Raw genomic sequence first — 16,979 nt, forward strand, 5'->3', positions numbered from 1 at the left:
TGTTACACATCGAACCATAAAAGATTAGCAAAACCTTGAGCATTCCAAGCTAACATGGAAATCAATCGTTTTTGGTCTTGTTCTAGTCATTCCACCGGGTTGCCATTCAGTAAAATTCCTGGAAGCCTGGACCCTGCATTTGGAGCTTGCAATAATGAGGGAAGAATACTACAATCTGTAACCTGTCAAAGCCCTCTGTCATTCGTAGCTTTAGTGATTTGTTAAAGAGGGTAACCTCTTGGCGGAGCACTGTCTAAGGTTGGGTCAGTGAGATTAGCAGTGTTAGAGGGCAATATCTCACCTCGGTTCACCATCTTTAAGACATAACCCACAGGTAAAAATACAGGGGCCATATCCAGAATGAAGTTTAGTATCATTCTTGAGGTGATGTGAAGCAGGAGTACATCCAGTCTATCTTTCATAATAAATTCCACCTACTCGATATCGGCAGATTGTATACATTACGAAGTTAGGGAATGGCCTTTATTAACTTCAAAACATTAGATTGGTTCAAAATCATTGGTTTGAGTGATAAAGGTAGTCATTCCTATAATAAACAGTTTAAGTCTTGAACAATGTCTGCTTTAATGAGCTGTACCTGATGGCTTTTGATATCTGAGGCTTTGACTTGATGGTGAAAACCTAATCTTTTTTCTTCCAAAGTAAAATATCTCAACTCAGGGGCCAACGTCTGCTCTACTGGAACCAGAGCTGGGACATTAAATATGGCGCTACCTGTTTCCAAGTTAGTAATAGGTGGATTAATGTGCACTATATTTGAACCAGTAAGTAGATCATTGCTTCTAAATACTGGGTTAATCCACCGCAGATGGCCCCAAAGCAATGGTGAAGACAGGGATACTGCGATTTCAGAGACATTTGGATGGATACTGTCGTTCTTGAAGGAGAAAAAGTTATATTAGGTGATATATCCACAGGATGATGACTAAAATTCATTCAAATTTCCATATTTCATCATATTGAGGCAAAACCGGAGACTCACCCGATATCACAGGTCGCATAGAGCACTGCCCTTTCTTGCCACAGTGTCTAGAAGATGATAACACCTGCACAGTCAAAGATCTTAGAAACTTCCTAGAGCCTGTAGAAGTAGATCTCGGGAGGTTTTTTACATTCTTGGTTTTCTTCCTTTGTCTGACAGCCCACCGCCGTGAGTTCCTATTTCGATTAAAACTAGGAAAATGAGGGGAGACTTCCCCTTGGATCTCTATTTCACTGGAGTTACATGATTGAATCAATTGCTGATCAGAATCCTTCAATTGTAAGTTAGAGTCTTGCACCTTGAGTATTTTTGAGAGCTCAGCTCAGAGGCGAGCAATCCATGAGGAGGAATCAAGAATAACTGCCTCTCACCCATCAACCTGTGCTGGTTTACCCAAAGAAGCTGCTGGACTTAGCTACAGGCCCCACTCACCAGGGGCCAGCTGCACAATAGTTCTCAAGGATGATAAATTACCTTGGCAAGAAGCTGCAATAAACGCATCAAAAAACTTTACCAAAGTTCAAGGTCGGAATTGAAGACTGCGGTATGTTATTTAAATCTTGACCCCCCTACAACAATGGCTCGATTTGTCTAGATGGATGGCCTGAGAATGCTGAAAGGATCTCTCAAAACTAAAAGATGATTCAGCATGCAATTCAGGCAACAAAGAGAATTGGTTCTCCTGTAATTGGGAATTACCCCATTCCTGGAGAACATCAGATAAATCCTCGCCATGTGTAGGGAGTACATAAATAGGTTGTACAGGGGATTGATTCACCAGGGCAGCCATCAGGAATATGGCTGGCGCCATGGTATCTAAAGTGTTATCCATGGCTGTTGCTGTTTTCCCTAAGGAGTCTGCCACCTGGATGTCAGCTGGAGGCAGTATTTTGTACATTGTCTCTGTCAAAGAATCCGATTCTACAGCCCCCCCACCATTGCTGAATGTGATATAGCATCTTGAGGCACGTCCTGCAAGGGGTTGTAGGTTGTTTGTAGTGTTTTTTATTGGAAAAATGTTGTGTTATGAGTGTGAACAGTGAAGTCAGAAAATTAGACACACTAATATCCTCTCCCATGAGCTAAGTCAGTTTGGCAATTCAGGCAGTTCCCACCCCTTGTGGCAGCATACTCTGCAGCTCTTTTTGCCACTTTAAAACATTTTGCTATCCCTAGCATATATTTTTCTGGCTATCTCTGGATAATCAAGTTGCTTCATAAAACAATTTAACACTCTTTGAAAATTAATTTCTCATATTTATTCATACTACCAAGCCATTCTATTGCAGATCCAGTTGTCACAACATTCCCAAGGTGGCAGTATGACCATGATCTTATTTGACGCTTTGGCAATGTTTCCACTCCAGGCTACGTTACCAAAAGGTGTCATTCACAACTATTGTACTTATCTCTCATCGAGAACACAAACTGTTATTCTACATTTCACTCAAAACTCCTGAGAACAGCTAGCCCCATGCAACAATAACTAATATGTGTGCTGCACCTCACCTTTCCTCCAAGGGCCTTAGCAAGCTGAGCACTCGCTGGGAAAGAAGGAATCAAGCTTTATTAAATAGATAGACAGAGGCTCAGATCTGCGGCTTAGTACCCTGAATGGCAGAAATCTACACCTCTGATGGGGCCTAGTCCAAAATGGCTGGACGCTGGCTAATGCAGCGAGAGGCCCGTGTGCTAATGGGGACCAGTAACAACACCTTTTTCTTCCCATCATTCAACTACGTACTCGGTAGCATAGTGCTCTCTAAAATGTGGCAAAACTAAATCCAATTAGAAAATGACCTGAAATGCTGCGACAAATGTCAGAACACTGACACTAAAATGAACCAATCTTTACACTAATAGAATTTCCGCAGCCTGTATTTACCTCCACATTTAGGGCTCTACGCCTGCATCCTTAAAATACAATTGTGTATAAAGTCTGCACAAAATTGTATCATGATTGCTAATTGATTTTTTGAATGCTATTCCAGAGATGTCAAGTTTATTTTATTTTAGTAATTTTCCAGAGCATCACAAATTTCAGAAAATGTATGTTACTTTGGTCACACCGTAAAGCAAGTTTTTTTCAAATGTCAGAGGCCTCTGTAACAACTAAGGTGACAGCCTTACATCTACCACAAGAGATATGCATGCTGCAGAACTGATAGACTTTTTTTAATGGTTTGAGGCTACTTAAATTGCTATATGTGTAAATGAGTGGCTGTTTTTCTGCAATCTCCTTTGAAATGGCAGGGCAATACAATCAAACATTATGGAATGATAAGGTTTATTTGTAAAGGAATATTTTTCTCAAGTCATATCCTTAAACAAATACAGTGTTGGATGATGCAGTCGATGAAGCATAATTTCAATGTTATTTACTGTACATATTGTTTAAGAGACTTGTCTTCCTATCTGTCAGTAGGAAATTACGAAAAGTGCAAATAATTGAAGATTCTGAAACACAAATTTCAACGTTGACTATGAAGGGAGAACATAATGAAGATTCTCATGAAGAAACATCCAGCAAGAGATCAGAAAAAGGTGACACAGATGAAACTGACAAGGAAAATGTCAAAGACATTCCAAAAAAATCACCCTTTAAAGCACAATCTGCCAATAAACAATCCACTAATGCAACAGTGAAGAAGCCTACGCATTCACAAAAAGTGAACAAAATTCAAGAACCTTCCAGGCAGGTTTCACCCCCAACCATGAAACGAGAAAGAGAGGATGATGAAGAGAAGGCAGACGACCCTGACACAGAATATCACAAAGCTGGTTCAAGAAAGGCTTCCTATAAAACATTACCTGAAAAGGGAAGGAAGAAACCTACAATCAGTAGGCCTTTACAGAAAGTGAAAATAATTGAAGGACCAATGAGGCAGGTTTCATTGTCTTGTAGGAAGAGAGAAAACATGTATGATTGCAGTATAACATCTTATGAGGGATCAGATGAAGAAGAGACATATGACTCTGATACTGAATACTACATACATAATTCACGAAATGTGCAATTTAAAGCACATCCTAAAAAGAAACAATCCCCAGTGCAAAGCAGAAAGAAGATTCCGCCAACTATTCGTCATTTTCAGAAAGTGGAAATAATTGAAGAACCATACAGGCAGGTATCACACACAACAATGAAGAGAGACAGAATGGATACATCGGATGAGGAAACATCTTGTGAGGATTCAAATGAAGAGGAAGAGACAGACAACCATGGCAAGGAATATTACAAAGATAGTTCAAAAAAGGATTCCTTTAAATCACAACCTGAAATGAAACTGACGCTAGCTGAAGAAGGAAAGAAGAAACCTGACACTAATTGGCATTTACAGAAAGTGAAAATAATTGAAAAGCCATCGAGGCAGGATTCACCCAAAGCTCGGAAGACAGAAAGCAATTCTAATTCTAGTGAGGAAACATCTTGTGAGGAATCAGTTGAATATGACACAGAGGAGTCAAATGTGGAAATTTACAAATATATTCCAAAAAAGCCTTCCTTTAAAGGAGAATCTAACAAGAAGCAATCCACCGCTGAAAAGGGAAATAAAAAGCCTGTACAAAACATTACACAATCTATGGCTGATTCAAAATGTTGTGATTTTCGGAGTAGAAATAGTCGGACAAATGTCTTTCTTTAATGTCGCCTTAGATGCAAACAATAATATCAGGGCACTTGCCGGCAATAATGTTGTAATATTGACATCTGAACCCTGATCCTGTGGGAACCAGCATGTTGAATCATAATGGGACCGTCTTTAGGTAATACCAAAGGGGGATGGTCGATGTCCGCCTGGTCGGTCTCCAAAGCTGATGCCAGCAGAGTCACTCGACTTCTGGTGCACGCGTAAACCATTACGCTGCTGATGCAAATAGTTTATAAGCTCCAAATTGCAAAGCAGCATGGGCAGTAGACTAATAGGGGAACTTACCAAGCACAATCCAGTGTCTGCCTTATCTGCCTTTAGACTGCCTCAGACTGCCACAATTCGTCACCCCTTACATGCCTGCTCTTCGCACCTGGAATGGATTTAAGTAATGAGGATCATTGCTGTCAAATACATTATGGAAGTGGGCAAGTTGGTAACATAACGATGGCATAGCAATTGAAAATAGATGATTTCATTTCAGGATACATGCAGTAGCGTGCACAGTGATGGCGAGATGCTATTCAGTACACAATATAGGCAATATGTAATGCACAATGTTGGATGTAAAATGTCTAGTACTCAATATATAAAGTACTCCATATACACAGTCGTTTGTCTGATGTTTGGTGCCCAGTATGGGCAGAGAAATATACAGAGTTTGTTGTTGCATAAAATGCATACAATGCAATGAGGGTATGGGCGGAGAATGGGGCAGGTACACAGTATACGTAAAACAAAGGCAGTGAGGTTTGTTTGTTTGTTTGTTTGTTTATTATTTATACAGCTCGCCACACCCTGAGATATCTCGGCAATTTAGTCAAGACAGCTTATTATACATACATGCACACATATAGATAGGTAGGTAGTGATAGGTAGTGATACAGAATACAGATTGGTCTGCCAGTGTGCCTTACGTTGACCAGGTGTGGTCTTGCACCCTGCAGTCACCACCATTTTGCGGCTATGTGCCGACACATAGGCCACAAGTGCATCAATTTCGGCGTCATTAAAGCTAGGCTTCCTTGACGTGCCGGAGTGTGTAGCCGTGTCTGGGGTCTCAGCCTGTAGTGCCAGAGCACCCTTCTTCTTTTTCAAAGGTGGTGCGGATCCTGAGTGGCTTACGCTGCTCTGGTCAGTAGGGGCAGAAGCGCCGGTGGACTGGGTACTAGGAGTGTGCAAATGCACAATGACCATAGGTCTTGGTGCAGGCATTGGCTGCAGGGTGATGTTGGCAGGGCCAATGTCGGTTTGATGGACCTGGACCGACACTGTCCCGGATGGGAGACTCAGAGATGGGGTGGATAGAGCTGCAGCTGCCCCTGCAGCCTCCCCACCCTGCCTACTTGGGGAATCAGATGACATTGCTGCCCCAGATCCACGTGGCCTGGTGACAGCAACTTGCACCGCCACATGCGGCTTAGACTTGCTGACCTGGAAGTCAGCCTGGGAGTCATCCTGTGCCGGTTCAGGTGCCAAAATGGGCTGGTCCAACAAGGGCTGAGCTGGGATGGTGTCAGCTACGTTTCCCACAACCGGGGGGGCAAGGGTGTCCCTGATTGGTCCTCCACACACGGGGGTCTAGGGGTACCCTGCAAAATCTTGGCCACGTCAAATACCGCGCCCACCATGCCCACCTTTTGGAGGTCAGCTACCTTTTTCTCCTTTACCGCTTGGTCACCTCTCAACCATGGCACTGATGTTGTTGTGCATATGGGAGTAGCAGTAAACAATAGTCCTGGGCAATTGGGGGTGAAAGGGGTAGGGTACTAGATGGAATTCGTACCCTACTGCTCTAGCAAGGCTGTCTGTGACCACTGGGGGAAGATGACGGGTCACGCAACGCACAGGCTCCCGGAAAACAAAAATGAACGTGCACGCAACCCTCGTAGACCAGGTGCATGGAAAAATGAACCCGCACTATGCTGTGGCACCCAGAAACACAAAAATAAGCGTACGCGTAATACACGTAGCCTACACTGACCTCTGAAGGGGTACGTGACACACGGGGAAAGCACAGTTGGTAAATACGTGTGCGACTCACCGTATGCCTGGAAAAATAACGTGAAAAAAATGCAAATGTGCGCGTTGGCAACACCCCCGCCAAAAGAAGAATTGTACGCTGTCTGAGGAAACAGGACAAAAGAAGAAGTGAACGCTGTTTGAGGAAACAGGCCAAAATAAGAATTGAACGCTGTCAGAGGTAACAGGGAGTACGAACTTGAACCATTGTGATGTAATCGCGTGTGAACCGAGTAGAAGTACAAAATTCACCCACTCGCTCCCCACGAAAAGCAAGTACAAGGAAATGGCGTCCTACACGTACCTTTTCAACCGGCCCACACGTACAATGTCACTTACGCATGTACGCGCTAAGGCCCTTTCCTCCAATTACATGAGCTGACACTCGGATGTACAGTTTTTGCATGTGTACAATGAACATTCACCCGTGTTGAGGGTAACGCCCTTGCGCGTCACAGATGCTCTTATGCGCTGAAGGACCTTTGGTCCAATGAATTCACGTACGTGCTGTGTCTTCACGTGCTGATTCACTATGCACCCGTCACGAGGGAAACACCTGCACGTGTAACGTCACAGATGCGCTTACGCGCTAAGGGCCTTTCCTCGAATTACACGCTGACATGCAATTTTTTCACGTGCCAAATCACTCCGTATCAAGTTGGCCACGTGACAACACAGGTAAGACCACGCTCCTGCCCAGAAGGCCGAATTACTGCTCCCACCTGCCATCTGCTACTGCCTGCCTGCCTGCTGCCCACGTGCCCTTCTATTTGCTGCCTGCACGTCACCCAGGGGTGCAGTTGCTGTGACCACCCCTGCTGGAACTGAAGGCTCCCGACTGGGATACCATCGCTCCACAGCCCAGCCCCAGGACCCAGTTGCCCACCCACACCTGCCTCTGGGGTTGCCATGTCGGGCATAACACCATCTGGCACCACTGGCAACCCCCAGCCAGAGACGCAGAGGGCCACCAGCTTCAGTGTCAGGGAAGTTGGTGTCCTGGTGGAGCAAGTCCTGGGGCAGTATGATGCCCTCTTTGGAAGTTTGCACGCCGACAATGAAGGAAGGACCAGGATCTGGATGGACATCATGGCTGCCATCAACGAGGAGGGGGTGGCAGTCCGTGACATCAAACATGTCCGGAAGCGCTGGGAGGACTTCAGGTCCAGGACCCTCGACAAGGCCCAGTGCCTCTTGAAGGCAGCGGATGCCAAGGGGTGCCGGGGCCAGCTGTCAGACCACCAAATGAGGGTCCTGGAATGCATACGCCCAGCGCTCCACGTCCAGGTCCTTGAGAGGCAGACCCGTCTGAAGTCAAGCGGTAAGTGTACATGCATACTGATTGGACGCTGTGCGTGTCGTGGTGTGCCAGTAGTGTGCAGGTTATACATGCGTTTTTGTAGGGCCATGTATGGATGTGTATGTACAGGGGCGTGAGGCTGACACATGTGAGTTCTCACATGTGTGAGGCACATGGATGGTGTATGTGTTGGTAAGCATTTTGGCCAAATGCAGGTGTAGGAGCACACAAGTTTGCATTGCTGTGTATGTACGTTGGCATGGTTGTGGTGTCACACATGGATGGTGGTTCCAGCTGCATGTATCTGCGCTGTGTGCATGTGTGTGTATTTGACAAGGGTCAACTGTGATGCAACATGGATGTATGTGGCACTGACATGTAGAAGGCTGAATGCCAGATGTGACATGGATGGCAATCTCATCACTGTGACAGTTGGTGGACATGTACACATGCATGTAAGTGTGTTGGTGTGTGTGCATGTGTTGTGCACTCCCCGTGTTTCATGTGATGTCAGGCTCACCTTCAGATGCTGATGCTGTTGTATATTTATGGATGGTGCTGCCTGGTGAAATACTTCTGTGGAATTGATCGTGTGTGTGAGTAGAAATGACATGTGTGTTAGGGAGTGTGATGCCATGTCTGAAGTTTGACACTACCATTCATGTACAATTGTCATGTGAGTATCAGTCCATTGTACAGTGCCCTGATGACTGTGTTCTATCTCTCCCTGTCTGCAGTGTCAATTGATGAAGAGGGCGGAGAGGGTGCCGTGGAGCAAAGCGGCAGGGATCGCACCACCAGCCAGAGACGCAAGGCCCGGCTCCCCTCCCAGATTGTCATCTCTTCGGGGAGTGAGGAGCCTGGTGCCGCGTCTCAGGCCGAGGGTAGGTCCAGGAGGCGGAGGTTGGAGATGGACTCCTCGGCAGCAGAAGGGGCATGGAGTCATCCAGGTTGGTGGGGGGTTTGGAGGAGGAGGAGGCCGTGGAAGGGACGCACACAGGGTCTGGAGGTGGGGATTCCACTGGTGTTAGTGGTGCAGTGCAGGGGCAGGGACAGGGACAGGAGGCAGCACAGGCTGCCGCGGAGGTGCCTGTGTGTAATGCTGTCCCTGATCCTGTGACTGCATCATCTGGCACCAGCAGGGATGCTTACGTCCAGACCCGTTTTCAGGGAGGGGATGGGCGCACAACAACTGGCCTTCCTCTACCTGTGGACGTGGCTATCCGGGACCGGGTTGAGCCTGTCCTGGCTGAGATAGCATTGCGTCAACGGGGCATGCGCGGTGACCTGCAGTGTTTTTGTGAAGACACTGCACGTCATCTCGGATGCCTCTTTGACCGCGTTGACCTACTGGGACGGGCCACCAGTGCTTGATTCCTCCGTGTGCTGGACCTTCTTGCGACCCCCTCCTCACCTGAACCCCCATGCGCCAGTCATCCTCCATGCCATCTTTCCACCCATGTATCACCTGGGTATCCCTGTGGAGCTGCCTCTGACCCAGCGGCCAGGATGGTGGAGGACACATCCCTGCCACAGTCGGGAGTCAGACGTCAAGCAGGGGTGGCCACCACGACAACTGCACCCCAGCCGGAGGAGGACGTGCAGGCAGCAAGAGCCAGGGCGCAGGCACAGGCACAGCAGCAGCAGCAACATGGTGGGAGCAATGATGACTCGGGGCCTTCAACATCGGAGGGGCAGGCATCGACCAGAGGGCAGGAGGACCCAGGATTACAAGTGTCTTCCGTGTGGCAGTGGTTGGGCCATGACATAGATGCGGAGCAGCAGAGGGCGGAAGAGGCACGCCTCACGATGGTCAGTGAGGAGAACTCCATGCGGATGGCACTGAGGCGGGCCGAGTGCCTCGAGGCAATTGGCAGGGAGTTGGAGGTCAACATGTCATCATCCCTGCGAACCCTCAGGGCCATGGAAGAGGACTGCCTCCAGGACATTGAGTGGGAGTTCAATGATGCCCTGGCCCGGGACATCAAAAAGTGAGCCGTCGGACTAGCCCGCTGCCATTGTAAATAGTTAGTTAGTTAGTTAGTGTTAGGTTTCATTTTTATTTTAATTTTTTTTTGGTGCACTTGGACAATACCCCACATTTTTGTATATAGTTCTTCATTAGTTAGTGTATTTTTGTAGGTTTCATTTGGACAGCTGGGCTCATGGACCCAGGATTTCATCCTTGTAAATAGTTGGAGTGTGGATTTGTCAGCATTTTCTTTTTTGATTTTTCCATGGAGCAATGGATTTTACTTTTTCATTTCTTTTTGGATTTGCTTTGTTGGAGGGAGTCTTTGGAGACATTTTTGATTTCATATATTTTGGATTCTGATTTCCTCTTTTTTATCATTATGTGACATTCTGCATTGTTTTCCTTATGTCCATTGTTTCGTGTTTAAATGAGTAGGGGCCTGCTGGCAGGTGCCCTTGACTGCTATGGGGGGACATGAGTAGGGGCCTGCTGGCAGGTGCCCTTCACTGCTGGGTGGGTGGGTGGGGGAACATGAGTAGGGGCCTGCTGGCAGGTGCCCTTCACTTCTGGGTGGGTGGGTGGGTGTACATGAGTAGGGGCCTGCTGGCAGGTGCCCTTCACTGTTGGGTGGGTGGGTGGGGGGAAATGAGTCAGTGCTCACTGGTGCGTGGTGACATGTGGGCTGGCTGGGGAGCTTCGCCAGGGTGGATGGGCTGCCTGTGGGGCATGGCCAGGGGTGCAGTGTGTTCCCCTGTGTTGTGGTCTGTCTGCAGGCCCTGGGTGAGGGCACACCTGGGAGGACACACACTGCCAATTCTTTGGGTACCCCAGTAATACATGTGCCCTGCTCGCACAGGGCCTACCGCATGTGAAACTCCCCGCGAACCCCAGTGTTACTCATACCCCGCTCGCGCTAGGCCTATTGCATGTGAAACTTCCAGCGAACCCCAGTAATAAACGTGCCCCGCTCGTACAGGGCCTATCGCGTGTGAAACTCCCTGCGAACCCCAGTAATACATGTGCCCCGCTCGCCCAATGCCTATCGCATGTGAAACTTCCCGTGAACCCCAGTAATACACATAACCCGCTCGCACAGGGCCTACCGCATGTGAAACTCCATGCGAACCCCAGGAATACATGTGCCCCGCTCGCACAGGCCCTACTGTGTGTGAAACTCCCCGCGAACCCAGGAAATACACGTGCCCAGCTCGCACAGGGCCCACCGCGTGTGAAACTTCCCACGAACCCCAGTGATAGACATGCCCCGCTCGCCCAAGGCCTATCGCGTGTGAAACTTCCCGCGAACCCCAGTAACACACGTGTCCTGCTTGCCCAAGGCCTATCGCGTGTGAAACTTCCCGCGAAGCCCAGTAATTCGCCTACCCCGCTCGCACAGGGCCTACCACGTGTGAAACTCCCCGCGAACCCCAGAAATACACGTGCCTCACTTGCACAGGCCCTACCGCGTGTGAAACTCCCCGTGAACTCCAGTAATACACGTTCCCCACTCACGCTAGGCCTATCGCGTATAAAACTTCCCGTGAATGAGTGCTGTACGTGTATTCTGAGGGGTGCGCATGAAGTTTTACACGCATTTTCCTGGTTGGGGGGCTGTATGCTGGTCCACTGGCCTGTGCGCCATGTACTGGATTTGTGCGCTGTTCATGGCACATGGGGCGGGGTTGGGGGCGTAACTGGCACTGCTGCAGGGTCGCTGTGCCACGGCTGCTTAGGGATGTTAAAATCCATGAATACGCTGTGCGCTGAAATGGGTTTTGGCGCACGCGGCTGGCGCAGACTGTCGCATGCACACACTGTGCGCTATCTGCGTGCGCCACTTGTGCGCTGAATTCTATGAATTACCCCCATTATCTCATAAGCCCAGGCTCTCTGTATGGTGAGTGTGTGATCTAAAATCGTGACAACGTTACTGAGCACCCCATCTCAATTGTAGAGCTTTTTTCGATGGCAAAGGTTGTGACTGCAAAAGCCTGTTCGCACGTGAACTGCCCCTGCATCACTAAGTCAAGTGTTCCATTGTAATTCGCCAGTGGATTATGGCCCATTGTGCTCTTCTGGGTAAGTAATGCTGTCATAAGCATACCTTTTGAGTGCGAAACATTGTAAAACTACTGTGTGGCGAGGACAGGTAATGTCGAAATCATTTCTTTTAAGTTGTTGAAACTTGTTATCATCTCTGGCATCCACTCTATTCTGTTGCTCTCTTTTTGTACTTCCTTGAGGCCCTGTAGGAGCGGTCTTGTGTATGCTATATAATCTAGAATCCACAACCTGCAATAATTGCATCCCAAGAATTTTTGCATGTCTTTTACAGTGAGTGGTTTGGGAGGGGCACACACTGTTGCTGCCCTGTCGGGGATCATTATTTTTCCATCTTTAGAGATGAGTATCCCAAGGTAGAGTACTTCCAGTTGGCTGTACTGGAGTTTTGCTTTGTCCACTTTGTACCCTTTCCTTGCTAACAACTGTAGTAATGCAATAGAGTCCCTTTGACAGCCTTGCTCACTGTCGCTGCAGACCAGCAGGTCGTCTACATATTGAAGGATCATGCTGGGTACTTGAATGTTCCCTAAGTCTTCATGTAATATCCTGTTAAAAATGCTAGGGCTCTCACAGTACTCCTGGGGCAAACAAGTGTGTTCATAGTGCTTTCCGCCCAGGATAAAGGCTGTGAGGTACTGTGATTCTGGGTGGAGAAGTACCTCCAAAAGACCATTGGAATTAATATATGTACAAGCGCTGAAGGTTTACAATACTACATGATAAGTGACGGTGATGCAAGTAAATATCAGCATTAGCATGCTCACCCGACCAAGCATTTACCATTCTTATTGCTCATTAGTGTAAGTTATAACTGAGTGAAATACCCTTATGAGTATGTGGCCCAAATACATTCTATGCATTATGGAGCATATAAAGTGCTTGCTAGTTGAGCAGCCCCTACAAACTGGACGGTTGATCTGGTGCTGTATATCACTCTACACAGTTTACATATCGCGGATATTCTACAGAAAGACATTCATCCCATGATCGCATTCAACCCCTGAGTGACACATCGTAAAAGACAGATACATTTAGATTCCATTTTCTGTAGTTTCAAAGTGAGGTCACCCCCTCTCTTCCCGGTTTTTGCTCGCATCAGACCTATGAATTGCAGGTCAGTCTTGTTGGCCATCTGATGGCATTCCTGCCACTGAACAGCCAGAGGCTACCTAATGTCCCAGCTTTTAAGATTAGAGAGATGTTCCCTAATTCTCACTCTTAATTGTCTAATTGTGCTTCCCACACAACTCTTTTGACATACACAAATGATTGAATATACAACGTACGTGGTGCTACAATTGATGAAGTCTTTAATTTTGATCACAATGCCATTATTGGCTTTGATCTCCCAACAGTCAGCGTGTGAAAATTTACACATGTTACAGGTCCCACATTTGTGGAATCCAGTAATTTTAGTGAGTCGGTCACTCCCTCGTGTGTGGCATAATCATATACAGTAAAAACTGGTGCCACTGATTGGTAATACCATATGCATGGACCTTCTCCATAGGGGATGCCAGGCTACTATTGGCTAGTTCCTTCGCCATCTATCAGGCTCCACGTGGGCCAGCTGGGCTCATCTTGTTGTCTGGTGAAGGCCTGGTCACTCGTAAAATACAATGTTACATTTATACTAACACGCTAAACCTACTACTCCGTCACTGTGGCATGCACCTGGGCGGCTCGGGGGTTAATGCCAGGGGGTGAAGAGAGGATGAAATACAGTCACGTTGACCCACACATTCTGGGCTCGGTTGATACTGCACCTCTGGCACTGAAGGTCTCCACCCTGGGTTTGATCTAGGATTTCTCCCTCCCTGTACCTTGTGTTACAACGGATGTGTTTTATGCTGGGGGTGAGGGCGTGAAACAGTCTCGCAAGCTTAGATCTTTTGTGGTCGCTTGATTTGTGCTTGGACAGGGGGGGGTCACTCCCTTATCATGGATTGTGGGTGTGGGGTTAAGTCAGTGGTTTGGGCCTGGCTTTGGCTGGTTGGGTGGGGGTTAGAGGCCTGCAGCAGCTTACTGGAGATGGATAGTCGCTGCGCAGAGCCTTGTGCTGTTTTACGCTCTTGCAGAGTGCATTCCTCTGAACGATAGTAAATGTTTGCAACAGTGAAGGGACATGGGGGAAGTGGACTCCCGTGAGAACAGGCGGTGCATATTCCTTCTGCCTTAGCAAGGTTGGGCCTAGTGAAATCTTTCCATGGAGCTCAGCTGGTGCAGCGTGGTTATGCAAGCCTGTGCTTTCGTCATAAATACAAGATGGCATTTATTTCTATGGGTCTCCTAATGCCATGCATCTACTGTTCACGCTATATTGCTTTTCACACCAAGTTTCAGAGTGCGGTTTTCTCCCCCATGCTATCTCATAGGGGATTCGCTTCACCTGAAAGCGCTTAGGGATATACTCATTTCCATCTCAACAGTACTATAAATTGAGCAATGCTTGTGCACCCAAAGTGCTGACATAGAATTTAAGGCTGCCTTAGGTGACCAGGAGAGTGTTGCCGGACTTGATCCAGTGGATCTGGGAAAAACCAGCTCCAAAAATGAACTTCACATCACCATTGGAAGACCATTAGAGAGTGGTGACCCAACGTCCCTCTCCTGAGGAGGATGCAAGAGTTTTACCCTGTGATATCTTGTGGACATAAACATTGATTGTGGACTAGGCCATCAGGACAACAGAGACCTTTGCCTGATCAGTAGGAAGAATTAGCGTGCCTGAAGTCCCACTTAGGGTTTCTCAAAAATGTGAGGTTGGTGGAGGGGTTAGTTGGTTTGGAATGGGTCAATGTTAGCATACTATTTGTCTTGCAAACAAATGTGAGTAAATCCTTTCCCTAATCATAACCAGAAAATGAAGACGATTCTTTTCTAGCATTCACACTCACACGCTATGTTTGTTATCTTTAAGAATGGTTGTCCTTTGTCAGAGCTATAACAAAACACATGTGCCTACTCTTTCTGAGTTTAATAGGTAACAACATTACACATATTATGGTTTTCAAATGACTTCATTACACAGTCACACTTTTATGTAAAATTCCCTCCTCAGGCTACACAAGCTATTAACTATTAATACAATCTAGCCTATTTGATTTTTAGAGCTTATTTAACATTCCCGGTATCTGTTCAGTGAACTTAGTATACCATGGTCTTTAACCTCCGGGCCTTAAAGCAAATAAAGTAAGCACTTTCCATGAGGGAATCGGTTGAATATTATATTTTGTTTTGCATGTCGTTATGTGTTTTCACTTATTTTGCTCACAAACTAAAGTTTTGCAACTTCGTTTCAAAATCTAAAATTGTTGGGTCACTTGTCCTAGCTGCTGCCTTGCATCACAATGGTTATGTGTTCATTTTCACATTGGGCCTCATAACAAGTATGCTGGTCCGGAAATAGTGGTGCTGAGAGCACTGTACCAGCGCCGTTTTCCAGACCGGCACATTCCGAGTCACAAGTGCAAAAAAAACGTCACCGCAAAGTGACCCCCATGGTGCTACTGCACCTGGTAGCACTGTGACCGTAAAGAGCTTAAAGAGTCACTGGACGTTCCTGAATTACCAGCACAGTGGTAGTACGGGCACATTCAGAGTTCCGTTTACACAGAACACTGCCATAAAAATGGCTGTGGCACCGTGACCACTGCGCTGTAACACCGGCCCGTGGAACAGGCATTAAACAGTACCTGGAGAGTAGCAACAGGCCCCAGGTGGAGTAAATTAGCACAGCTGCACACCATTTACCACTGGGAATGTACAAAAGGACCACACTCACACCCAACCCACCTCCCAACACAACAATGTTGGCAGTCGCTGAAGTAGCAATTGGGCTGGGGAACCTGCAAGGAGCTATTGAGGATGAGGCAGCAGAGAGGCAGAGTAGGGGTTGTAGGCTCAGGAGGTGAATGAGGAACCAGTTGGCCATGCCTAACATCAATGTCCATCAGATAGCTCCCCGCAGGCAGTCACAAATTCCCCACATCAGGGCCTCGTCCTGGAACCTGACCCCAAGCCAAATCCACACCTTGTACTGGCTTGACAGTGGGACCATAATATCAATAGTCACCCTTATCAATGACGTCATCAGCAGCATGACAAACATATGGACTGCAATCCCACCGTTGCTGAAGGTAGTGTTGGTACTGCACTTCCTTGCAACCGGGTGAGCTGCACGGGCTGCCACAACCCTGTTTTTCCAGGATTGTGTAGATTGCACCCATGTGGAGTTGGTTGACAGACATGCCATTGAGGCAGTGTATAGAAATCACAAAAAATGTCACTCCCTCAAGGTGCAGATGGTCTGTGATGCTGAATACCTCATCACCCATTGCTGTGCACGTTTTTCGGGATCCAAACATGACTCAATGGTCTTGCGGAATTCCACGTTGCCAAAGTACATGGCATGTCACATCAGAGAGAGCACCTGGCTGTTGGGTTAGTAGAATGACCAATGCTTGACCTCTGTGTAGTGGGGGGTACATAGGCACTCACCAGAGCGCACCTTGCTGTTGGGTGAGTAGCATGACCAATGCTTGACCCCTGTGGAGTGGGGGGTAAATAGACACTCACCAGAGTGCACCTGGCCGTTGGGTGAGAAGAATGACCAATGCTTGACCTCTGTGTAGTGGGGGGGTAAATAGGCACTCACCAGAGTGCACCTTGCTGCTGATTGAATAGAATGACCAATGCCTGACCTCTGTGAAGTGGGGGGCACATTGGCACTCACCAGAGTTCACTTGGCCTTTGAGTGAGTAGAATGACCGATGCTTGACCTCTGTGTAGTGGGGGGGTAAATAGGCACTCACCAAAGTGCACCTGCTTTACCGCTGCATGAGGTCCATGACAGTTTTCCATGTCACAGGAATCCATGTTTCCGCAAAGTGAAAGTCCCCCTAACCAAGGAGTGGCACACTATGCAATGGTGACATGTACATGAGAGTATTCTCACTGGTG

At 47.4% G+C, this 16,979-nt stretch overlaps 1 protein-coding gene across 1 annotated transcript in view; it reads left to right on the plus strand.

Annotated features, from left to right (window-relative positions):
- The first annotated feature begins 3,486 nt into the window (after window positions 1-3,486).
- The window catches only part of LOC138480533 (enolase-phosphatase E1-like), a 64,696-nt gene continuing 51,203 nt past the window's right edge, over window positions 3,487-16,979 (plus strand). The window contains exon 1 of the mRNA XM_069612285.1: window positions 3,487-4,566. Within this exon, the coding sequence (XP_069468386.1) occupies window positions 3,487-4,566 (1,080 nt within the window). The remainder of the gene's footprint in view (window positions 4,567-16,979) is intronic.

Source organism: Ambystoma mexicanum, chromosome 5p (assembly GCF_040938575.1).
Source record: "Ambystoma mexicanum isolate Mex_15411 chromosome 5p, UKY_AmexF1_1, whole genome shotgun sequence".
Classification (NCBI taxonomy): Eukaryota; Metazoa; Chordata; class Amphibia; order Caudata; family Ambystomatidae; genus Ambystoma; species Ambystoma mexicanum.